The 26,824-nt window shown below is 39.0% G+C and overlaps 1 protein-coding gene across 4 annotated transcripts in view; it reads right to left on the reverse strand.

The window, feature by feature from the left end:
- Nucleotides 1-26,824, reverse strand: part of FBXW7 (F-box and WD repeat domain containing 7) — a 126,082-nt gene that overhangs the window by 65,570 nt on the left and 33,688 nt on the right. For 3 of the 4 annotated variants that reach the window (XM_035114048.2, XM_060278658.1, XM_060278659.1), the window contains exon 2: nucleotides 16,324-16,896. In XM_035114048.2, the coding sequence (XP_034969939.1) occupies nucleotides 16,324-16,827 (504 nt within the window). In that variant the 5' untranslated portion in view covers nucleotides 16,828-16,896. Of the gene's footprint in view, nucleotides 1-5,553; nucleotides 15,835-16,323; nucleotides 16,897-26,824 lie in introns of those variants that run through there. The other variant, XM_035114052.2, reaches the window with a different exon arrangement.

The following is a 26,824-nucleotide window of genomic DNA, read 5'->3' on the forward strand; positions in this document are numbered from 1 at the left end:
ACTAATAACTGTCTGAAGTACAATCTGACAAATACAAATTGAATTTAACAGCAGACAAGATCTAGTAAAACTGTTGTACTGGCGCCAGAGTTAAATTTCTCCACTAAACAAGTAAATTTAGGTTGGGTGAGAATTTTCTTTTCTTTAGGAATGATTTAATTATGCTGGTAGATAATCAAAGGATTCCAAAAATACTCTCAAATTTCCAATGTAAATGTTCCTACAAAGAAAATTATTTATCCTGTTTGTGAAAATGTGTCAACAATGTAGCATGGCAGATTTAAGGTTTGCAGACAAGGGAAAAAAGCAGTGGATTGATACAATTTTTAAAATGGACTTAAGGTATCCTAGACTACATCTGTTACTGTTATATTGCATGCTAGAGGGCTTAGGAGAAACAGCTGTCTGCGCTAGCGGTATCACGTTATCTGTGCCCAATAATCATAAAAGAAATGAACTCAAGTTTTCACTGCACCCTATAAATGGCCATTTTTGCACTCCACTTCCTGGCTTCCTATTGCAAAATGAACGAAAACCAAGCTCTTTGCAGGTGCAAACAAAGTCATTTTGCTTTCCCCCTTTTCCTTCACTATTAGAAGGAACAGTATTTCACATTGATGTTTGCAAGAAGAAGCTGGCTATTAATCACAGACTCATAGAATTGAGGAGTTGGAAGCAACCACCAAGGGTCATCAAGTCCAACTGTCTGCAATGCAAGAATCACAACTAAAGAACCCCTTAGTTTAAAAACTTCCAATGAAGGAGAGTCCACCACCTTCCGAGGGAAGAAGAAGAGGAGGAGGAGTTTGGATTTGATATCCCGCTTTATCACTACCCGAAGGAGTCTCAAAGCGGCTAACAATCTCCTTTTCCCTTCCTCCCCCACAACAGACACCCTGTGAGGTGGGTGGGGCTGAGAGACTTCAGAGAAGTGTGCCTAGCCCAAGGTCGCCCAGCAGCTGCATGTGGAGGAGCGGAGACGCGAACCCGGTTCCCCAGATTACGAGTCTACCGCTCTTAACCACTACACCACACTGACAGTGGGAAGTCCATCCCACTGTCAAACAGCTCTGACTTTCAGAAAGCTCTTCCTAATATTTAGTCAGAATCTTCTTTCTTGAAATTTGAATCCACTGGTTGCCTTCATCTCAAGATTCCTCCCTTGTTTAGTATACTTCATAAAACTGAATGTTAGATGCTTAGGTGCAATTCTGAAAATTCGAAGTGTATACATAACAAACATTCCAAACGTACAGCTCAGTAAGAAGGCAGAATGTTTGCAGAAGAAATACATAGATTAAATTGGGCCAGCAAAGGATCAATATCTGAAATGAAATCAATTGCTAGAAGGGTACTGTTTATAGTCATAGACTAGCGGCAAGACCACCTCACTCCTGAGAGCAGTATCTTGGGACTGGCGGAGCCTCTCTAAGTGTGCTGCTGAAGAAAATGTGCTATGAGAAAAATGTGAATGGAATGCAGCTGTACTAAAGCAAATAGTCAAGACTGCCTGCATTCTTGTCAGCTGTTGGTGTTATCATGAGAAGAAAACATACGGTGGTGCTATTAATAGAAACTTGCCTTTGGGAAATGTCCACCATTTGTAGTCTCGGAACAATTAGAGATACAATTTCATTTTATCAGTGATGAAACATTAACAATGTAGGTGAGAACCAACATTTAATAGAATGGTTATATTTGAGGGCATTCATAAATATTATCATGTCGCTTCTATGATTCATCACAAAACACAGAAAAGAAGCCTGGTTCATATTCAAAACTAGTAGCTGCCTCACTTGTGGTTATTTGCAATTAAATATTTCTCAGACAGAAACAGCCATGTTAAATAAGGCATGACTACTTTTTCCTCTGTACCATGTAAGCGTTCTCACTGCCTTAAAGGTCCGCCACAAACGGAACTGCTGGGATAAGTTTGTCTTGAAGACATTTAGAGGAAACAAGTGCTGAACTATTTATCTCAGGGGAGACATAGGTTGTGCATATCTGGGATAGGGATGAGGGATAAATTGGTTCAGTTTGCATTTTCATGTGAACCCACCTAATTTGCACTTCGTAAACAAATACACAAACTGGAATATAGCTTATCCTTCAAAATTTGCACTGCTTCAAATTTTGTGATGCAGTTCTCTAATCAAAGAGCACACCAAAAAAACATCTCTCTGGGGAGATATGTACAAAATGCCATAAGGGAAAATGTTTGCATATATTATGTTTATAGTAGGCATCACTGTATACAACACAAATATTATGAGAAATATGCATGGAATTATGCATTTGAATTTTGGTACAGTTTTTTGAAATTGCAAATGGACAGGCAAATGGAATATGGTTTAAAATGAGAAAAATACAGCATGAACATATTTGTCTATCCCTACTTAGCGCGGGTGGTGCTGTGGTCTAAACCACAGAGCCTAGGGCTTGCCAATCAGAACGTCGGCGGTTCGAATCCCCGTGACGGTGTGAGCTCCCGTTGCTTGGTCCCAGCTCCTGCCAACCTAGCAGTTCGAAAGCACATCAAAGTGCAAGTAGATAAATAGGTACCACTCCAGCGGGAAGGATAATTGGAGTTTCCGTGCACTGCTCTGGTTCGCCAGAAGCAGCTTAGTCATGCTGGCCACAGCGGTACCTATTTATCTACTTGCACTTTGATGTGTTTTCGAACTGCTAGGTTGGCAGGAGCTGGGACCGAGCAACGGGAGCTCATCCCGTCACGGGGATTCTAACCGCCAACCTTCTGATCAGCAATATGATAATCACAAAATGTGGTGGCTATTAATACCTATGTATGCCGGACAAAACAACACACACACACACTACAAAAAAGAGCACCATTCCACATTGTGTGTTTCTTATATTAGAGACTATCCAACACCTGAAAAGTGTCAATCAATGGACCTAATCAGAGAACTAACTCTATGCATTTAGCTGGGCTTCAAAGAAAAAAAGTCAAAATAAAAGTAACTTTTAGAGCTCAAAGTTCCCCAAACTGTAGAGCAATGAAGTAAAGAAACGGCTGTTGTTCAAATGGGGGGTGGGGGTAGAGACTTTATTTAACAGGTTGCAAACCCTTGTATTTGTTTAAATGTACTCCTCGGATCATGGCTGGGATCATGGTACAAATAAAATGGAAATGTAACCAAACACCTTTCTTAAATTCTAGATAGGTAAATATTAACATATTTGCACAAAAGACACCCAGATGGTGCAGATCAGGTAGTTGGGTTGCTCAAGGCTAAAACAACAGAATTTTAAAAAGAAAACTAAAGGAAAATTTCAGTGCAGTGCTCAAAACATTTGAATTGCATGTCAGTGATCAAAGTCTAGCACAACACTTCTGAGATTTACCTGCAATATAGCATTAGTAGGGTATTTCTATATCACAATATACTTTTCATGGCAATCCCTCTAGTCTCCCTATTTTCATGACACGGGATTTGAAAGTTTTTTTTAAAAAACAACAACACAGCAAACATATAGCAATGAAAAAATCTCTCAGATTTAAACTGCCTACAATTTAAATTCTATTTTTATTTTTATTTTTATACACATTTTAGTATGGTTTCACAGAAGTGAACCAAGAAATGCAGTTTTCATTTTGGGGAATATTCCAGTCATGTTTAAGATCTAGTAATGCAGAGACCTGAGAAAAGTTATGTGGTTTTGTGAGGAGCATGTAGTATATACTTAAGGTAGAGCAGTGAAGTGAGAAATGATCTCTACTCTTGAAATGGATTATAACCCTTTGAAACAAATACTAGCTGCAGATTCCCAAATAAATACTGACTAAGCACATATAACCTTCACTATGTGCTTAAAATGAAGGGCATCGGTTTAGACAAATAAAAATGAAGTTAACTGAAGTTGCCAGCAACCAGAGTTGGTTATAGCTTTTATATTCCACTGAACCATGTTCATAAGATTGCATACTTTGAAGGAGAGACCATAAACTACAGTCAGGTGTGTCATTGTAGAAGCTCAAAAGGTAGCATGAAGCACGAACAGAATGGGTGAAATGAGCACACCTAAACTGATGCCCATGCCATGCCCAAGAAACAAACAACACACCAAATAATGATTATTAAATTATAATGCAGGTTACTGGAAACTTTAATGTAGAAAGAAAATCTTTTTATACTATGCACTATGTAATTTACAGTTTATATCCACATTAGTCATGAATATTTAATGAGATGAATAACATTCTTATTTACCAGTGTGATATATGTATGGGTTTCTTTATAAATGTTTTGTAGCCTGAAAACATTTTCATTTAATTGTGAATATAAAACAGCACATCTGTGGATGTTTTAATTTTAAGAGATACATTTTAAAGTTGATACACTATTAATTCTTCACAATATTATTTTTGTAAGATCTAGCATTTATCATACGAAGAAACCAGTAACTAGCACTGAGCCCTACTTTGCATCTTCATAAAGTAATAGAATAATCAGATGGCTAACTGTTGTGTTCTGTGACCATTTATAGTAATGTGCTCAACACACGCTGAATATAACTAGTGCTAGAGATGCATAAGACATGAACTGTCAGATCTCATAACAAAAGTATTTTTACTTGCAAGGATTACTGGAAATATTTGACTGCTACCTAATAATTGAGTTCAAACAAGGAAAAAAGTTGGCATCAATCAATTGAAGGTTTAAGTAATTAAGAGAAATTCAAAGTTTCATTCATTTCTAGAACTTAAATTTGCTTTCATGTTCTTTACCAGCTGGTTTTTACTGAAGAGAAATTTAGATTTTGCTAAAGAAAATAAATCTGAAATTTTCAGAAAGCTTGCCGGGCATTACCAAATGTTATTTTAAAGTAAACTGCGGCACACACATGGGCAAGCAGCTCAGCTCAAACCACTAGCCACTCCAACCTAAAGTAGAAGTAGACATCTCATTCTGACCCCTATTATAATACTGAACAAGATATGCCACTCAAGATAAACATAAAGGAAAAATATATAATTAAGTTGAACACTTTTGAATTATACTTGTAATAAAGTGTTTAAAATCACAATTAAATTTAAGTGAAGAGCTATTGGCTCCATTGCAGGAGTTCCATTTGCTGAGGGGCCAATGTTGTCCTGTAATACACAAATTATCAAGGAACACTTAATTTTCCCAACAGCATTATTTAATACAAAAGTTTATTAAAGTTTGTATTATCTATGAAACATTTCATGTAAAGAGTTACAAAGAAAATATTCGCACAGCAGCACTGAATAACCTATCCTGCAAAGACACCATAATTAATTTTTACAATTTGATGTTTTAATTCATTCTTCAACAGAACTGGAGAACAATATTTGAAAATTACATGGGCCAAATATACTGTTGAAGCATGCACATATACATGATATTTCTCATTTCAAATTATGTAGGTTCCACAAGAAAATTGCAAAGGAAAATAACGTATGATCCTTCATGGACCGAAACTGCCACACCAGGGCTATGGTACTTAAAGATACCATATACAATTGCAGGCCTTCACATACAAGGGGACAAAAATAATAGCACTTACCCGTCTACGACAGAAAGGAAGGCCTTGCGCAATGATGCTGATGCTAAATATCTTCATCACAGTTTGGTGGGGCAATGGCGTTTTTGTACTTGGAAGATCAACAGGAACCAGGCCATGATTTACGGGTGATTTTCCTGGCTTTGACATTGTACAGTTCTCACATGGTCCAGAATTGTTTGTAACAAAAGGGCATTACTAAGAAGCTCAACAAAATTGGTATCTGGTGTAACTGAGGATTTTTAAGCAAAGGATTCTGCTTCCCAAGGCCTGCTTTCCTTTGTCTCAATCTTCTCAATCTCTCCTACCAAGTGTCTTGACCTGTCTGCTGCTTAGTGAAGTGCAAGCTATCCTAGTATAGAGCGGAATTATAAACGACTATGCCGACAGACTGTCCCTGCCAATCAAATAGCTATTGGCCCACCCATGCAGTATCACTAACACATACACTGTCAAAATAGGTGACATTTAAAAAAAATTCAATTGCTTAGAACTAAAATAGCAAAGCTTCAAACTAGAATCGAATGTATAAGTTATGGTTTTGACTGAATTTATTTTAAGTGGGAGACGTAGCCCTAATACCTTCAGATCAAACAACCTGAAACAACATACAACATAAAATTTTCTAATTATGTAAGAAGAAATTAAACCTCTTCACGTTTGGGATTATATATAATAATGCAGTATCATATTAATATGAAGTGTCTTGCCTATGTTCAGAATGATCAAGATATAGTCAGGACTATGTCAACTTTGACCCAATCTCTTGCTTATAGAAGAGTGATAGCAGCTGCAATGTGAATCGATATAGTGGATTTGCCAACCCCAGAGTCACTAAGAGGGCTAACTCCTTTTTTTTTTACTAATTTGCTCATTACATATTGTTCTTTGATGAATATTGCTTTTTCTTATTTTTGTCTGAGATACTCGCCATGAGTTGATGAGTGTAAGGTGTAACTGGTGTCTGTGTCTGACACCCCACAGGCAGAGATGCTGCTGGGTGGTGGGGGGCTTTATCTCCTCAGGATAGAAGGCATCTGCATTTCTCCAAATGAGAGATAGGCAAAAAGGAGTAGCTTTTCCATGCTGCATTTTGATGCCTTGTATATGATGTGCTTCTGTAGTTCTCAGTTGTTTTACCTATGTACGTAGTTTAGAGCTATTTACTGTTGCCTAATCATGCTGCTCAAAATGTGGAATACGTTTTGAATGTGTATTTCATATATTCATTCTTTTTTGTTAGGATATGTAAAGCACAGATCTCTCTCGAAATAGGAAGCAGTATATAAAACAATTAACTAAATAAATAAATCGTTCATGGTATTTACCTAGATTAGGGGGACAAGCTATAGCACAAGATAGTCAGCATTTTTCTTTTCAGGCTATGATGCTAATAGCCATGATTGCTATCCTCAGAGAAACAAACAAACAAAAAAGTTGCAGTCATTTGGGGTGGGAAAGGATAAACAAGTAGGGACACTGCAAATCACAGGAACTAAGAAAACAGGAAGTCATGGGCGAAGTTTGGGGAGATGCAGGAATAAATGCAAGGGAAAGTATCAGAGGAATGAAGGCTGATGGTCCATTTTCCAGTATCCTATAAATTTTGGGCCTGAGGTGGACTGCCAGCATCATGCTGCTCATGCTGCTCTCCTAATAGGAAGCATAGAAGAAATATTCTCAGAGCCTAGGAACAATAAGCATCCTTGTGTGAATTTCCAATGGCACTGAGGGCAATCTTAGATATGCTTACTAATAAAGCTTGGATCACCGTTCACTCAGATATTTAAAAGCATATTAAGTTTCAAGGGATGGTACAGAGCAACAGCTATTCCCACTCATGATGTGTTACCCATACATTACATTACTCAAAATTTATGTAGAGTGTATAAAAACAAGAAGTGGTGATGGACTGAGAACTGTTACTGAAATTGCTGAACCATTATTGAAACTGGAATTAACTCGCTGGTAGTTGCCGAAATTTTAATTCAATTATTACGAAAATGGAATTTTCACTGACCTTTTCACTGGAACTTTTCACTGTAAAAAGTTGTTTACTATGAAGAACAGTATTACTGAACTTATCACTTGCAAGCTGGAGACAGCGAAACTTAACAGAACTCTTATCTTGTAGGCATCTGCCCTCAAATGGATAAGAGTGATCACTACAACAAGTAACATTATTTATACTGCTTCTTATGATGTACTTACTATGATACACAAAGCAATCTGGAAGTTAGTTGTTTTTCATAAGTAAGATCTTTTTAAAAATGTTTGCCATTAAATGTTAACTTAAATCAGGGTGGCAAATTGTTCTTTTAAATGTGATTTCCAACCCACTGCACTCCCTAATTAATAAACACTTCAAACCTGACTGCTTTACTGTTGCTGGCAGACATGCTGGCCTACACATATTTATGTGGAGACCAGAGTGCAGAAGTGCTTCTCATTTCTGTGTCACATTAAGTGTAACAGTAACACACCCCACATGAAGTAATTGTTGGTAGGAGATAAGTGAGTAGATTTAAAACAGGTATTCCACAGGATGAGAATAATAATACATCACAAAGCTGTGTGTCGCAGTTTTCACTAGAGATTTCATGATATTGGTCTGCTTATTATAACTCACCTGCTTCCCTAGATGGCCTCAGGAAGGGTTGTGCTACTGCTATATTTCATAAAGCATAGAAATGAAGAATGATAGCGAAAGGGAAAGGGAAAGGGAAAGGGAAAGGCTTCAAAATCATCTAAGCAGTAACATGCACAACTTTGTTAACTGCACAAGGCGGTACTTCTATATGCAGAGAACAGAGTACAGTGGTACTTTGGTTTTTGGACCTCTCCATTGCTGGATGTTTCGGTTTTCGAACGCCAACAAAAAAACCAGAAGTAAATGCTTCCGTTTCCGAATGCACCTTGGGAGTTGAATGGCTTCTGCTGCATGTATCTGTTGTTTTTCACAATTTTCTCTATTGAACTGGCAGGTCGCCCTTTGCGCCTCAGTTTTCGAATGTTTCAGAAGTTGAACAGTCTTCCGGAACAGATTACGTTCAAAAACCAAGGTTCCACTGTATATGTTTTTAAAAATGCATCAGCTAGAGATTTGTTGAGTATATTTTGAACATGGAAGTATTGTTGTTTTAAATCCTAACTTCTGCTTCACTTGCCCTACCCTCTTTCAAATTAACATTTCAAGAACATTTGTCTTCCTCCTCCATTAAATATTTCAGAAAGTATTTCAAATATGTAACACAAACCCCACTGATCGTCTTGCATTCTGCAAACATTCTAGAAATGTCAGTCCAATCCTTATCAGCTATAACATGATTTATCTCATGATTAAGTATAACTCTTTGGTCGTCTCAGGATAGTACCAGCTGTTAAAGAAGTACTACAGCTGCTCTTCAAGAATTCAGTGGCAGATAGCATCTTTGTACCCCAGTACACCTTTCAAACAAAATATACCATTAAACAGCCAAACAAATGTTGTTATCATTCTCCAAATGTAGGGAAAAGAAAAGATAGGTATGTACACTGCACTTTAATAAGCAACAAGCTTAACTGTCTTAGCTACCACCTTGTAATCTCATTTAAGATGCTGACAACTGAGTTTCAAAGAATGTGACATGCCTAAACCCCTCCCTACTTATGTATCTATAGCTCAGCTATGATAAGCCCAAATTCAAGTACAATGGTCTATCCATTTTCACATTTTACCTATTAAAATACTTAATTGAAAAACTTTGTTCTCCACTAAGTATGCCATGTAAGCATGTACTGGAAAGGTCACCACCACTCAGAAATATTCAGTTTAACTAAATTGTAGTACCACATTTTAAATCTTACTATTCTACATAGAAAACCTTAAGAGGAGGTCAACCCCCCTGCAGGCTGTTCAGTTCACTTTGTGAAAAGAACAGTGGGTTGTATCCTATAGGTTGGGAAACCCTCCAGAAAAGATTTGGCAAAAAAGCAGCAGGCTGCAGAGAGGCAGAGAGGAAGGGGAAGTCCTGTTGCACAAGCGGAACTCACACAGTATTGGACTCAACCCAGTATTTTTTAGTAGAAACTTACTTGCCTTTTCCTAACTGCATCAACAGATTTTAGGTGTGCTACAAATTTAAAATGTTTTTAAAAGTTCAAGCACTTCATAACAGAAGCTTCTAATGTTATTTGATAACATATCTGACTTACTAGAAATATTCCATATAATACATATAAGCAAGCAAATGGAAAAACACACATAAAACCAATTGTTACATGGCATTCACACGGTAGTGGCAGTTTAAGCTGCATAATCCTGTTCAGCTGGCAAATAGCATGCTGAAAAAGAGTGCGGCGTTATTAATAATAGCTCAAGATATGCGAAGTAAAGAATGTTTCAGCTGCCAAAAAAAGGCAGGTAGTCTGAGGCAGGCTGAAATTCTTGATCTGTCTTGTTTGTTCTTATGTGCTTCAGTGATCTAAATGGGAAGCATTCTTATGTAAATGGAATTAATTATAAATACATCAAGATTAAATAGTATGTGCCGACTTTGGCGATGTGGCTCAAAGAATGGCACCACTAGTTAAAACACCCTCTAGTTGACCCAATAGTATTGTGCTGCCCTCAACACTAACTGCTGTCAAACTGGTACCTTACTCACTAGATTCCTGTTACCCACTGGTAAGTCCTAATCTATTTGTAAATACTTGTTCAGAAGACACTTTGAAAATTCTCTGTAAGATTATTTAACCTTAAATCTTCCAGGGGCAGGAACAACCATACTACTGAAATTCAGAACAGTATGTATGCATCTGAATGCCAGGTGCTAGGAATCGCAAACAGAGAGAGTTCTGTTGCACTTAGGTCCTGCTTGCAGACTTTCCATAGGCAGCTGGCTGACCACTGTGAGAACAGGATGCTTGATTAGATTAGTATCTGGCTTGATCCAGAAGAGCTCTTCTTCTGTTTATATTACCGTATTTTTCGCTACATAAGACACACTTTTTTTCTCCTAAAAAAGTAAGAGGAAATGTCTGTGCGTCTTATGGAGCGAGTGCATGGTCCCTGGAGCCGAATTGCCCAGGGGCAAAAGGCAGATCGTGCGCTCAGCAGCTGATTGCAAGAGATCGGGAAGGGAGATAAGGGAGCTAGCTCCCGCCACGCCCAGCTCAGGCCCCTTACCCAGGCCTCAATTGTTGTCTGCAGAGAGAGGCTGCTTGTTTCCCCAGTGACATGTGACTGCCTGATTAGATTATCTGTCTGGAAACTGTAGAAATGGGCCCCTTTCCTTTCCTACAGAAGCTGTAGAACTGTGAGTTGAACCCCATAAAAACAGGATTTTTTTCCCCGTTGCAAGGTAAGCTCAACAACTTTGAGCTGATCCTCAAAAATGGAGATTTCCCCCTTTGCAAAAAAGATGCACAACTGTGAGCTGACCCCCCCCCCCAAAAAACGGGGCTTTTCCCATTTTCAAAAAAGCTGCACAACTTTGAGCTGATCCTCAAAAAAAATTGAGCTTTCACCCTTTGCAAAAGAAGCTTTCTCAAATATTTAGGTGGGGGGGCAGAGGCACCTAGGTCTCTAGGAGTTGGCTGCTATGCCTAGGACAATTCAAAATGTTTTTTTTCTTGTTTTCCTACTCTAAAAACTAGGTGTGTCCTATGGAGCGAAAAATACAGTAACTACAAGATGTTCCTGTTTGGTCTTCACTTCTCCTGTGGTGAGGAGAGCAAGGAACAATTCCTTCCTAAATGTGCACTGAACTAGTCTCTAGTGCCTGCCCTTTTAAAAACTGCTGACTAGCAGCTTAAGAAAGCTTTGGACTCAGTGGTCTGGTTCAGAAAATGATTCAAGATTTTAAGCAACACAGGTTATGAAACTGGGAATAAGCAGTTTCCTTGCCTTTCTCCCATCACACACGGACTTTGGCACAGAGATCCCGGGTTGTAATAAGTTATGTCCAAACTGAGAAACTCTGACTTAACAACAGACAACAAAGCAGGAAGGAAGTCAGAATGCGATCAATCATCTGAACCAAGCCACTGCCACACAGCTTAATAATCAAATATGTGGGAAAATAGAAGGTTGAGGGGCAACTGCAAATACAAGTCAGGTCTGCTTTGCCACAGCCTACAGGAAAATTAAGCAAGTGTCAGATCTGGGCTATAGGCAGTGGGCCAAAGTGAGTCAGAAACTGGGAGTCATAATCAAGAGAAATCTAGGAGGCAGGACTGACACAGCAAGTCAGGACCAAAGAGCAAGAGCAGAAACAAAATGTGCATGCCCACATGAGAATCCAGCTGGATATAGCTCCTCAAACAAGTTTCAATGAAAAGCAAGTCCTCCTTATATACTCCATGCTCAGGAGGGATCAATGAGCAGCCGCTGTGGTGGGGGCAGGATCTGGAAGATTCCTCCCTAAGAGTCTGCAGCTACATGGCTCACCACATGGGGGAGTGGTTAGCCATTCCTGGCAATAAAGGATATTAGACGCTAATGAAAAATGTGTTATTGTATAGAATTTGCTTGGGGGAGGGGGAGTAGACAGAACAAAGGAGGTTGTAGGTAGTTAAATACAATAGAGACCACTGTAAGTAGGACAGTGCAGAAAGCGGCAACTCTTTCTCCAATGCATGAAGCAAGCAAAGCCACACTAAAGGGAAGGGATAACCCTCTGTCAAATATGGCAGAAGTCAGTATGATCTTGCTGCTCCTTGCAGTAGATAGTCTGATCCATCCAGAGCTGAGGTGTAAGCTGACCAGCTCCACCTCCCTTGTGGCTGAAACTATGACGGAATCTGCGGCCCAGGCCTGTACTGAGAAACTGAGTAAGGAAACCCGTCATAGGGATTATGACAAGTGGTAGTGGACTGGTGACTCAACAGCTATTGCTGATGAATTATTTTTCAGTTATTATTAGTTCCACGGAACTGTATTGTTTATGTAATTGTTAGAACCTGTGTGCTCGTAAGCTGTTTGATATGGTTATATTTGTTGTGTGCTTTTTAAAAAAGACACTCTGTAACTTGTGATCCATTTTCAGCTCCGCTTTGGTACTGAAAAAGCAGCATACAAAAGCAGCAACTGCTACAGGATAAAGCAAGAAGGGATTTGAATTAAAGGCGATGGACTTTAATTATTTAACAACAGAGCAAATTGCAGGCATTGTTATAGACCTCACACTTACCCCTACAATGGTTTCGAGTTTATAGTATATACAGTACTACAGGGTTGTGCATTTTCACTATGGGTCTCTCTTCTTGCCTACAGTACACCAATGTTGCCATGCCCAAAAGCAATACCTGAATGAAAAGGTTCTCCAGTCATCAGTGTAAGCTTTTAAATTCATGAGAATTCTTTTCCAAACCATGTATGCCATCATCTCACTCATCCACTCCCCTTACCATAGGTTCTCTTAGATTTTAATAAAACTTTTATTAATTTTCAAAAAAAAGGTTGTAAGAGATTCTGCAAATATGTTATCAAACAGGATCTTGTGGCAATATACACAATCCATATACGGTTATAGGTCACTGTCGAATAAATAGGCATACAATAAAACCAAAATAAACCACAGGTGCGTGGAAGATTGAAACTTGAACTATTTATGGCACAGACATAATTGTTAAACAAAACAAGGGTACAAAACATGAACCCTGTTATATCAAGGGAAAGCAATTAAAGTATTCAAATGTACTAAGTCAGTATATCAGCCATACTTGTTCATAGGTCGAGGGGGTCCTTGGCCATGTTCCTCCTTGCTTAGAAATTAAATAAAAGTCAGATCAAATAATTATCAACCAACACTCATGAGACTCTTCCATATTAGGCAGGTAAATAAATACAGGTAATTTTATTGCATTTATCCTGCAGCCATAGGCACTAGCAAAACATTCATCTTTAATCTCTCAGTGTATACCTTGGACACAGCCTCTTAAACATACTAAGAAGTGGACAACGCTAACATGTATGGCCCTGGCAATGAATTTCAAAAAATCTACCCCATATTCATATGGGGGCAGGGAGAGATTAGTTCAGCAAAGGGGTGCAAAGCTAATTTCATCTGGGAAAGCAAAATGTGAAGTAAGAAAGTCCCACTGAATGACATGAGGCTCAGCAGGTTAAAACTATCAAGGAATACAACTGAGAATATCTATGCAAATTTTACTCAGTCCAGTTCTCTCAATTGACTATGCATGCTTATCACTCTTAGCAGTGGTGTTTTTATTTTACAATCATCATGAAAGCCAAGCCAACTAGAGTTCATTCTGGAGCCAACTCCAGTAGCTGGCAAATCCCAGCCCTCCCTTTCCATTCTGGTTGCCATGTAAAACCTTTCTGGCAGTAAGAGATGTTTGACAGTGGAACAGACTCCCTTGGAAAGTGGTAGACTCTCCTTCTTTGGAAGGTTTTAAGCAGAGGTTGGATGGCAACCTGTCATGTATGTCTCAGTTAAGTTCCTGCATAGCAGGGAGCTGGACTAGATGATCCTTGGGGTCCCTTCCAACTCAACAATTCTATATTTCTATAACATAGGCCAGGGATGGCCACCTCCCAAGAGACTCTGATCTACTCACAGAGTTTAAAACTGGGGGTGATCTACCCCCTTTTGGGGGGTTCAGGTCAAAGCTGTTGAGTTTTCTTAAGGAAGGGAAGCCCTGTTTTGGGGGGTTTAGGTCAAACTTGTTGAGCTTCTTATAGGAGGGGCTTCAGGTCATAGTTCAACTTTTTTTAGGGAAAAGGAAAATTTTGGGTGAGCTTTTTTTAGGGGTGCCAGTGACCTACCAGTGATCTACCACAGACATCCAGTGATCTACTGGTAGATCACAATCTACTTGTTGGACGTGCCTGACATAGGCTAAGCATTTGTGTAGATCCTTTGTGGGTGCTACTGTCAGCAAAACAGAAAACTATTAGACAAATGCATAAAGAAATTTATAGATAACAAAACAAATGGAGACCCGATTCTAACTGTGCAGCATGGCTGCCAAAACCCACCTCAGTGTAGCAGTATAGCAGCAGTATAGCAGCGACTTCTGTACCTGGGTATAATCAGCGTTCTAGGGAACAGCTATTCTGAAATGTTGATGCCTGCCATATTCAAACTAGGCTTTTGGAAGCAATACTTCTACGTTTCCTTTAGAACAAGGCCCAATACACCTTCTTAGAATAGCTACAAGTCAGGCTGTTATACATAAGAGCTATTAGGTATCTACCAAATACCTAAACAATTTTGAGAAAGCAAAGATCAAGCCTGAGAATCACAGGGGTTATTCATTTTAGTGTGTGTCTCTGCGGTAGACCAATCAGGATGATGATTCATCAGTGGAAGAGTTGTTTGTCAGAGATGCTTCAGTCTCTGGTGGGAGAAAAGCCCAATTTCCAGAAGTCCCAGTCCAACTGTTAGATCTACAGCCCTCATTGATTTATGGCTCTGGTCAGCAAGTAACTGTCAAAAGGTAGTGCAAGGTGCAAGGTGGGTTTGTGTCTCCCCATCCCCACCACTGTTCAGCCAGATTTCCTGCATCTTCCTCAATACAACAGTAGATGAGAAGAGGCAGGTGGGAGGCAGCATCCTAGACTCCACTGAATAGTTGTAGAGCACAACAAAAGCATGTACATTCTCATGTTGCATGGGGAAGTCAGCTAGGTGGGAAGCAACACACAGCTGTCATGTATACTACGTTGACCTGCCATTTGTCACTGCCATTGTCAGGACACATTTCAACATTTACCAGCAGTGGCAGTAGTGCAGCAGTGGCAGCAGGTCAAAGCAGCAAAAGGGAGAATCATATGCTGCTTCTAATGTAGCCAGTTGCCCACAAAAAGAATAAGAATGTGTTCTTATGTACACGAGTATTCTGTTTCCACTCATAGAAAGGGCAGGAAGGTATTTTCTGGTCTGGGTTGATATTTGTACAACCAGCCATAGGGCAAAAGGCAGCACTTGTGGTTACAACCTAGAGGTAAGAATGGTTTCCTACTAAAAGCATCAGATGCATGTGTGAATTGTAGTAGTACAAATTTTCTTCGAATGTGTGAAAATTACTTTAAGGTGGTCCAAAATCCAGTGACCAATTGAACACAATGAGGATAAACATGCACATCATACATCCCTCTTGAAGAAAACTTATTGGACAAGTACAGATCTCAATATTCAACACACTCACAGACTTTTCTACCCAACTTCTTACTCTGCTTACACTTACGAGGAATGGAATCCACTAGAAAACTGTGGTCAGTTTTCAGCATGTAAGTAAGACAGAAATATTGGAACTTGTACGATGACAAACATTTCTTAGCCTGACAGGCATGCTGTAGTTAAAAAAACACAAAAAAGGAAAGAACTTTCTTGTTTACCTATTCATGTTTATCAGCACCTTGCCTTCTGGTACATATATTAAGGAGTTTCTTGTAAAAAAAAAATGGCTAATACATATTATTTTGGCAAATATGTACAAAACATTATATACAACTAACAAATTCCATTTCACTTGCTTTGAAGGGGAAAAAATAGCAAAGGCTCATTGAGTGCTTCTTAGAGCAACTGTAAGAGCAGAGCACATAATGCCATTGAACTTAGTTAGTGCTTAGTGGTAGAGTAGTATAATTTTTTTTCCTTTCACAATAAATAAGAAAAATACTTGAACGCTGATATAAAGCCTTCATAGTAAATCAGTAGCTTCACAGTAGTGCATTATTCTAGTAATATATATTAATTGCTTAATTTCTTTTTAAAAAATCTCCATGCCTCAGTGCTTTGCTTAAAATTACTTAAAATTACTCACCTTTGACTTTATGTAGAATGGAGATGACTGCTGATGTATTGCTAAGTCCATGATACTATTTGAGTTTGTGACAGTATTACTATTAGTGCGTTCATCATCTCTGCTGCTTTCATCAGATTGATCAAAATCATCACTGTCCTGGTCCATTTCTTCCTCTTCCTCCATCTCCTCCTCCTCTTGTTCACCAGCATGTTCATCTTCTTCCTCCTCTTCTTGGTTACCAGAATATTCTTCATCCACTGCAATAAATCTGTTGTTGTTTTCTTCTAATTGTTCTTGCTGGGACTCATTTCTGTGGCAAAGTCCAGGCTCCCCACCACCTATTTCCCCATTCCTTGCCGCGTGCGCTTCCTCTTGTTGCCGTAATTGTTGCTGCTGCTGTTGCTCCTCCTCTACCACTCGATTCATCTGCTCTTCATCGACTTGGCTTGAGGAAGCATTACCTCGAACAGACCCACCAGTTCGTCGTCTCTTACTGCCGACAGACAGCAGTTCTTGATTCATTTCCAAAAGCCAGCTTGCTACTTCTTGGACCTTTGCTAGACTATCTGAAGATGCAAATGTTTTCACATTCTGAGAAGAAGAAAAAACAGAGGTAGAGAAGAAAGATTAGACACTTTATCAGCGTATCAGTTATTTATACAGAGCTGGGTTCATGTATTGCCCTGACTCAAGAACAGTTCTAAGCCCAGCATGGAAGCCTTATTTTAAACCTGAAGCTGTAATATGGCCATTCCAATACCAAATTAAGCCCTCTTTTATGCATTTTATAGTAAGTAATTAGTTTTATACCTTTAGATTAACTCCAAGTGTCAAGCTGGAGGGGGGGAAAGAATATGAACACTGAGCACTAAATGGCCCCATTAATATAATAAAGTTTTTGTGGTCCATAAAACCTAAGTTAGGCACCCTGGGCAGTGCCAATTATAATGAAAGCAATATAGAAAAAGAAATTGATTGTCTCTGAAAAGTTTCTTCTAAAATTAATTTCCTTCATAACTAGTTAGAGAGAATGTGCTTTCCACAATTATGCTAATTATTTCATTTGACAATGTATCTTAGGCAAAGTTGTTGATGACAAGATGAAAACATGCAAAAGGTCCTCAATGTGAAAAACAAACCAGTGGCTATTCTGTTGGATACAAAATATAACCCCAAAAGACTGCATTTTTAAAAGGGTATTTGGGGGGTTGTTTAAAAGAAGTCAAGCTGCTAAATTAGAGTAGATGTCATTAATTAATTAATTGATTGATCAGACATTTCTAGATCACACTTTTGTAGAAATACAACATGGCGGTGAGCACTATACCAAATCTCACAATACCAACTAAAACATCAATAAAACATCAGAAAAAGTCCATAAATACATTTTACACATTTTACATTTTAAAGGCCTGTCTAAATAACAGGGGCAATGTATTAAATAAAGCAGGGGTGATTTCTGAACGTTTACTGGCAAGGAGTTCCGTCCGCAGCACATGGCCTGCCACACTAAAGGCTTGATCCCTAGGAAAGGCCAATCAAACTTGAGGGGTGTGAGGAACTACAAGAAGTGCCCCCATCAAAGGATCTCAGTGATCGAAGTGGAGCATAAGAGAGGTAAGTGGCCCTTAAGGTACATTGGTTCCAAGTTGTTCAGGGCTTTGTGAATTAACACAAGAACCTCACACCTGACCCAGGAGCAAATTGGTAACCTGTGCAAATCTCTCAGCAGAGAAGTCACATGCTGCCAGTCGCCTGCTCCTGTGAGCAGCCTGGCCATAACATTCTGCACTAACTGCAGCTTTCGGATCAGCTGCAAGGGTAGCCCCACATAAAGAACGTTACAATAATCAAGTATTGAGGTTACTAATGGAGCACTGTGATCAAGCTACTGCAGTCCAGGAACAGGCACAGCTGGTAATACTGAGGGAGGCAAGCATGCTAGCAGAAGAAGTCTTCCAAAGTACCTCGACCACCCTGCTGGAACCAAAGGCTGCTGTAGGAGCAGAGGTAGACTACCCAGTGTGAAGGCCTTAAGGATACGCAGGAGTTCTTCTATTTGATGCATGTACCCATTTAAAGTACCCATTTAAACCTCCAGCAAACACCTGGAGGTTACGGTGAGGGACCCAGATGCTGGGCACGAAGGAGCTGGCCTTCCTGTCTACCTTCATAGCACTGATCTTAGGTCAGCTGGTGGGCAGAAACAGAACTCTGATTATGATGAGAGCAACGAAGCCTCTGAGGACTCTGAGGTGCGTAGAGATTGCACTTTTTAAAATGTTTATATATGCAGAAGTCTCAGCTAAATACAAATTCATTACAAATATCTGTGTAATGGAATTAGTATAAGTATTACCTTTAAAATTAAACCATGTCATTTTAAAAAGGAAGCATACCATGTCTTTAAACATCATAAAATTATTCAACCCTGTAAGTTGTAGCATGTTGACTGTAAGTCATGTAGAGTGATATGATGATGGAGACATTCTTTTATTTTTACCCCAAACATATAACATAACATAGGCCATGATTTCAAGTATGATACCTATACAAAACATACCATATTACTTGTGAGAAACCTGCACCCACTTTTTTCAAAAAAGACTTAATGACTGAGAAACATATTTGATTAGTTTCAAATTAAAATTTCTATAAAATTGATTTCCAATGCTATTTGTAACTCATATATTTTTGATGATTCACTATCTACTTCACACAGATTTCATTTAATACATTGTGCCAGAAGAAACACAGTTCTACGTATAAAAATAACAATGGCGGACATACATATTTCTCAGAAGCATGTGGTTTTGTGTACCCTAGTACTGTATAAGCAGACAAATATACACATTTGCTACAGAAAAGCCTTGAATTGTGCTTAGTCGTTAAGTGAGCGATTACTATCAAATTATTTCAAAGGTATAATTTACACTAACCAATACCACTAGCAATAATGAAATTATACAGCTTTTGGAATAACTAGAAGGAATTCTGGTCACAATCCAAAGTATTTTTAAACTAGTGTAAGGGCTTCTACTTGAACATTAATTCCCCATACAATACCACAAACTGCTTTTGCAATTCCCTTCCGTTTCAGAGATCCTATAAAGCCTCTGGAGGAGAGGTTGTTTAAGAAACAAAAATCAAAAAGACTTTGGGACATGTGGAACTAACTGATTGGTTCTTTATATACCGTATGTGCAAACACAGAATAACAGGACTAACACAATTGGAAGATCACAGATAAATTAAGGAATTAATTGATTTACAACATCCCTTCCTTATAAAAAATATCATAGATGATACAACATAATGGGTAGTGGCTGAGACCCTGACCTAGAAGTTCCCAGTTCAGCTCTCATCTCAGTCCCAAGTTCACTAGGTGGCCTTAGAAAACCTACTTCTCTCAGCCTTGGTCACCACAACACAGACCCCTACAATAGTAGCATCATCCCCATATCTACTCTAGGGGGGCTGCTATAAGAATTACACAGTTAGCATGTCAATCTATGAGGAACATTTTGAACATTCTAGGGTACACGGGTGGCATTGTGGTCTACTACTGAGCCTAGGGCTTGCCGATCGGAAGGTCAGCAGTTCGAATCCCTGTGATGGGGTGAGCTCCCGTTGGTCAGTTCCAGCTGCTGCCAACGTAGCAGTTTGAAAGCACGTCAAAGTGCAAGTAGATAAATAGGTACCACTGTGACGGGAAGGTAAACGGCATTTCCATGTGCTGCTCTGGTTTCGCCAGAAGCGGCTTAGTCATGCTGGCCACATGACATGGAAAAACTGTCTGTGGACAAATGTGGGCTCCTTTGGCCAGTAAAGCAAGTTGAGTGCTGCAACCCCAGTGTCGTTTGCGACTGGTCTTAACTGTCAGGGGTTCTTTACCTTTACTTTAAGGTACATTACCATCATTACCTTGTTATGGGAAAGCTCTCTCTCACACAAACACCAGGCCCACACAACGGTATTGCAACAGTGACGTTTAAACATAAAACATACTCAGATCGCAACATTGATTATAAGGCTGAAAAAGAAAATATGTTAAGTGAATTCCCGTGTTGATCCACTAGAGGGCAGCCTCTTCTTTGTATAACAAGTTAAACCATGCTAAAAGCGAAACAAAAAAAGTTACTTGTCAACAAAATTTGTTTAAAAGCACAGCATGCCATTAGAATCATCTACTGAGAAACGCGCATCAGCAATTTATTTTGTCACTCCATAACAGTTTTTAAAATTATGAACTGAAGCTAAGAAATTAGTACCAGTATATACAAAGCAAGCCGGATAACTCAGCTGGTTAGTGTGTGGTAGTCATAATGCCAAGGTGGCCAGTTCAATGTATGGGACAGCTGCATATTCCGGCATTGTAAGGGGTTGAACTGATCCTTAGGGTCCTGATCAATTTATTTTGAAGACAACATGTGCAGGACAAGTAGTACTGGATCTCTCTAACTAGTCTTTCCCATTTTTATTATATTTTTCTAATTCTCATAATTCTAACCTATTCAGACTTTGATCTCAAACAGTACTATGGTATCCCATTAAAAAGTGATCAAGGGAACAGGTAGAGACAACCTGCTTCAGTATTTTCAAACGGGGATATTATTTGCTCGGTATTACATAAAACATCCGTATCTTCTCATGAAAATGTTTCAGTGTTGATCCCAAAGGTTTAACAGCGGAAAAAATCCATCATCAACTGCAACTGAGATAAAACACAGAATACTCAAAAGCCATCGATATAAATGGGAAACTGGCGCTGACAAAAAAAATATTACATTGAAGAATGGTCTTCGAGTTGGAGGACTGAGGTTAGAAATAAGAAGTTGTGACCAGTGCTGTCACTAAGCAAGCAGAAGACACTTCTGCTTGTGCAAGGAGATTTCCCTGTCCTCTCCCCACCTTTGAAGCCCACCATCACCAAATCCTTAAAATCTGCTCCACAGGGGACATTCCCACTGTGGAAGTCAACTCATGTCAATATAACCTTTGGTTAACATTTATTACAAAAATTCCAGTTTTCATTTTGTTCGCGCTTAAGTGCTGTACAAATGTATACACATAATGCATTAGTTGTTGGCAGTGTAATTCACCAAATTGCTACAGACAATCTGAATTTGCACATTTGTGGGCAATTTGTGCAAAGAATTTTGGGGTATTATATTCCCTATGTTCCCAAATGGTAAAACCAGAAAAATGCTCTTGAAATAGTCGCTGTTGAAACTGGGACAACCTGGGTCTTTGTAGTCTGGTACCATTGGTAACCTTGAGGCTGTATTACTACAATATTCACTCTGTGTGGGACTGCCCTTAAACGCAATGTGGAAGCTGCTCCCTCTACTGCAGAATGCAGCAGACTGCTGGTGGGAGTAAATGGCCAACAGCAGGCAACATCTCTGCTAAAGCATCCACACTGGCTCAGGTTCAAGGTTCTTGTGTTAATATACAAAGTCCTGAACACCTTAAGTCCAGCATACCTTCAAGACTGGCTTATATCCCGGTTCAATCACTGAGATCTTCCAAGGAGTGTTATTAGCTCTTCCATGTGCTATAGAGGTCTAGGACTGGCTTCACCTAGGACAGGCATCCCCAAACTTCGGCCCTCCAGATGTTTTGGACTACAATTCCCATCATCCCTGACCACTGGTCCTGCTAGCTAGGGATCATGGGAGTTGTGGTTCAAAACATCTGGAGGGCCGCAGTTTGGGGATGCCTGACCTAGGAGTTGGGCAGTTACTGTTAAAGGATTTGACATTCCTAATTAACCCAGGAACTAGAAGACACTTTTAAAACCTTACTTGAGTAAAACTTGTATTTCTACTAATTTACTACGGGAAATACAATTATAAGGCAAACAATATTGAATCTATTAAGACATGAAAAATAATATTAAACTTAAAAAACTATCTGGATTTTATTGAGCTCCTTGGATAAAAAAGGTGAGAACAGTTCATTTTAGAACTGTATGCAGCACCGATTTCAGACACTTTTCTCTGTGGACAGCCCATTTATTTACAAAGAAAAACCAGTATGCATCCCCCCCCCTATAACAATCTATTTGTCTTTCTCCTCCAAGAGTGTCAGCTTGCAAGTGGGGAGCACTTCACTGAGCTCTAGGATAATGGGGGCACAGAAGTACCCACAGGACAACGATCCATACTCAAACTTCTTATTCTTTTTAATTAATATAAGAAACACATAGTCTTAAGGCACAGTATTCTAGCCTTGTAACTGCACAGTATTTCTTATTCAATGATAAGTCTGCTGTCAAAAGATGCCAATAAAATCATGATGTTCTTTTGAGTACCAGGTCCTTGAAATAACAAAGAACAGAAGCTTGCAGCAGAAGGGGAATTCCATATTCAATAGTATCATGCTTTCTATTACATTCTCCCAGTCAATTTATGTATTTGGAACTATAAATGCATTAAAGAAACTCACAACATACATTCACCGATAATTTTTATTAAAAATAACAGCACTATGGCTACCTTGGATTGCAATTCCAAATCCTATGGCTACCTATTCAGAAGCTGAATGGGGTTGCTTTCAAATAAATATACAGAGAAGTGTTTTGTTTTGTTTTTAAAGAGAGAGTTCAACATACGAATATAGCTTTTATTCTGGAAAGCAAGTGAAAGTATTATTAAATTAAATACTAACCCTTCCAAAGTTCTGAAACTACACAGAAAATTTGGGGATTGGAGTGCAAGAAAGTTAAAAGCAAGTAAAAATAAGGAGGAATCCAACAGGAAAGGTCTCTGACAGAATGAAAGAATGCAGTAGCTTCAGTTGTCAAAGAGTTCAGACTTGTAAATAAGGCCACAAGGGTTACTAGCCTGTGATTTTATTTTCATTTTATATTGGAATGTTGGGAGCTGGCAGAGAGACAGAGATTTGCATTTCTATTGCAGGCATAGAGGAGGGGGCTTCTCTTCTCTAACAACTCACTTGGCTTCTATGCTGGGTGCAGAGAAGGCACAAGCCCTTCCAATGGCTACTCTACCAGCCTACATTAAATTACTGGTTGCTTCTAGGCCAGTGCTTATATGTGAGGCTGGTAGAGCAAACATAGCACTTACGGGGGGGTGGGACCTGAAAAGTCATCCTGGGTGTGGGGGAGAGGATTCTAACCAGGAAATTATTAAAACTATGTCAGGTTTCCTTCTCGCAGCCCATAAAAAGATGGCCTAATAAAAGAGACGGGTCTAAAGCTCCACCTTGCCCCCCCCCAGTTCTATATTTTAGATTTATGTCTGGCAAAAAGCTGAATGCTACATCTACTAAGTGTAATCTCTCTCCCTCTTATTATAGCTAGCTATGACAATAAGTCTTTGAATTAAGGGTCTATATTTAAAAAATCACTACCTTCCCCATGTGTATGCGATGTCAGGGGAGCTACTAGGGTTACACAGAGCTTACTGAGGTCCTTCTCTGAATTATGTGTGTTCAGTATTGCAGGAGAAGAAATGTATACTATATATCCTCATAAAGGGGTGGGAAGAAAGGCAGCACAGACGAAGTCTACCAGAATTCTGCTGCAACATAAGCACATGTAACGTCCTTTATTATGCATTATCTCCTAGATTTGCAACATGAATAAAAGGTTACATTCTACTAAGAATTAACTACAGTACAGTTAACTGGGGAAAAATATGAACTGAATTAAGAACTGCCCCTTTCAAAAGAAGCCTAAGATAATTACAAGGTGGTTACTCTTAGCTACTACAGTACTGATTTACTAATGAATACTTGCAATATTGCACTTACAAATATCTAACAAACTTCACATGCAATATCTAGTTGTAATCCTTACCACAACTCTGTAATCCAAGTCAGTATTATTATGCCCCATATTATATGGGTGAACTGAGGTGGTTATTTGGCATATTAGCTATTATGTGAGAGTTAAATACAACTGGGCTGGATGTGGAATATACAGTGGTAATTCAGTTTAAGTACACAATTGGTTCCGGAAGTCTGTACTTAACCTGAAGCGTACTTAACCAGAAGCGAACTTTCCCATTGAAAGTAATGGAAAGTGGATTAATCCGTTCCAGACAGGTCCGTGGAGTACTCAACCTGAAGCGCACTTAACCCGAAGTATGAGTGTAATTGGTTCTGGAAGTCCGTACTTAACCTGAAGCAAACTTTCCCATTGAAAGTAATGGAAAGTGGATTAATCTGTTCCAGACGGGTCCACGGAGTACTTAAACTAAAAGTACTCAAACCGAAGCGTACTTAAACCGAGGTATGACTGTATTTCATTTTTTATTTTAAAAAATCATAATTTTAGAAGATGAATCGCAAGGCACAGAAATTGGCAGAGAGAGAAAGAGAGATTGGGTTGAGACAGCGGAAATAAGGTACACACCGTCCAGACACCTGCCAACATAAACCTGTACAACCAGATATGAGCAGTTAAGATTAGTAGCAGCATGTAGTAAAAGACCAACTCCACTTGCTTTGCATGCAGTTAAGAAGAGGACGTGGCACTTCTATGTATCTCTGGCATATGGATGTCCATTTCTACTACTCACTTTGATTCTGTTCACCACATGAAATTTTCTAGGGAAAATGTTTGCTAGTTCTTCATCAATCAACTACCTTCACCTGCATTGGAGGGATAAAGAACGTCAAGCTAGAATAGGAACTTAAAAATTCTATGGGAACCTGTTTTCCTCCAGACACTGCTGGACTCCCAACTCCACTTACTCATACCTATCCTAGAGGCAGATCCAATGGATCCAAGCCAAGTGTGAGCATACTTAATTTTAAGAGTACCAAGCTCAGCCCAGGAAATTGTTTTCAGTACCAGAACTGAGTTCACAGTCATATCTCACACACAAAAAAAAATCAGGTCCTGGTTTCACTCCCCCCCCCAATCACCCCAAAGTCTCTTCACCTAAGCAGTCTAATTTAGCAATAAGAAAGAGGCTCTTTTATGTCTACTGTTAAACAATTAGGAATCAGAATCCTTTCGGAACAACTGCAGATCTGTCAGATCCCAATCTGCCTTCTGCCCATTCCTGTTGTACCTACAGTAAGTCTTTCACAGCCCACTGACCCACTGTAGCACTTCGTATCCTGCAAATGCTGCTCCTGAATTTATTTGTCTATTTATTCAAGGAATTTACAACCTGCTCTTCATCTGCTGAGGCTGAAAAAGCAACTTATGTATCAATAAAAACAACACAATTCCTGCTCTCAGGCTTAAAAACACAACATAAAAATGGAGGTGGAGGAGAGTCAAACAAGCAAACTCAGGCGCTAAATCCATGGTGTTACAAAATCCTTATGATGGGATGGTAACCAGCTTACTCACAGTTCAAAAAAACAGGCCATGGTGGTCCCTGAGAAATAGCAAATGGCCACAATCTTTCTGAAATTGGCTGTAATGCAGCTTGAAGCTGCTGATCTTACAGGTTAGGGCCTAGTCTGCTTCTTCTCACTCCCATTTTATTTACTTGGAAAGATTTATAGACTACTTAATCACATAATTTATAGACTTAGGTGTACATAATTAAATTATGGATAAAAGAATTGTTAAAATCCACAATACAGTCCTACCTTGGTTTAAGTATGCTTCGGTTTGAGTACTTTCAGTTTAAGTACTCCGCGGACCTGTCTGGAACGGATTAATCCACTTTCCATTACTCAATGGGAAAGTTCGCTTCAGGTTAAGTTCGCTTCAGTTTAAGTACAGACTTCCAGCACCAATTGTGTACTTAAAACGAGGTACCACTGTACATAAAACCATTATCAGTAAAACACTCCATTGTCTCTCAAGACAGATGGATGCCAACAACTATTTGCTTTCTAGTGATAAATAATATTAAATTTAAAAAGTAAATGTTATGTTACCAAAGTATTTTGTTCTGCAATGCATTATGAATTACTGCTACAGAATTGTGCTGATTTAATCTGGACATTATACTTCAACAAATAGACCTGTAACCTGTCAGGATTTCAAATCAGCCAGCCTCTTCCAAGTAAACCACTTTATTCCATAGTTTCCACTCTTGAACCGTTAGGCAACATTCCTTGCCACTGAGCACATCAATCCTTACATGGCTATTTTCAGGCTACCTCTTTCCTCAAGGTTTTTTTATACACACTAAACCTACTAATACTTTCCTCTTGGATATCGGTATTGCTGTTTTAGCTATATAACAATTCAAATAGAGAGTGATATCCATTCAAGGCATATTCCGAGGAGGCCCATTAAAATGAATGGGCTTGAGCTATTTTGATCTATTTATTTCAATGAGTCTATTCTGAGAATGACTAATATTGGATATCACCTATACTGTCCATGTCATATACATCTAGTCATATAAATGTTCAAGTCCATTGTGGGAGGACATCAGTAAAGCAAAGAGATACAAAGCAGTGTAATTTGATTAAACCTTTATCCCATTAAGTTAGTTTTCTAGACTTTAACTGTAAAAATATGAAATAGAAAATAACAAACAAGAAATATAGTATAAAAAATTGAGACAAGAAACAG

The sequence above is a fragment of the Zootoca vivipara genome, chromosome 9 (assembly GCF_963506605.1).
Source record: "Zootoca vivipara chromosome 9, rZooViv1.1, whole genome shotgun sequence".
Taxonomy (NCBI): Eukaryota; Metazoa; Chordata; class Lepidosauria; order Squamata; family Lacertidae; genus Zootoca; species Zootoca vivipara.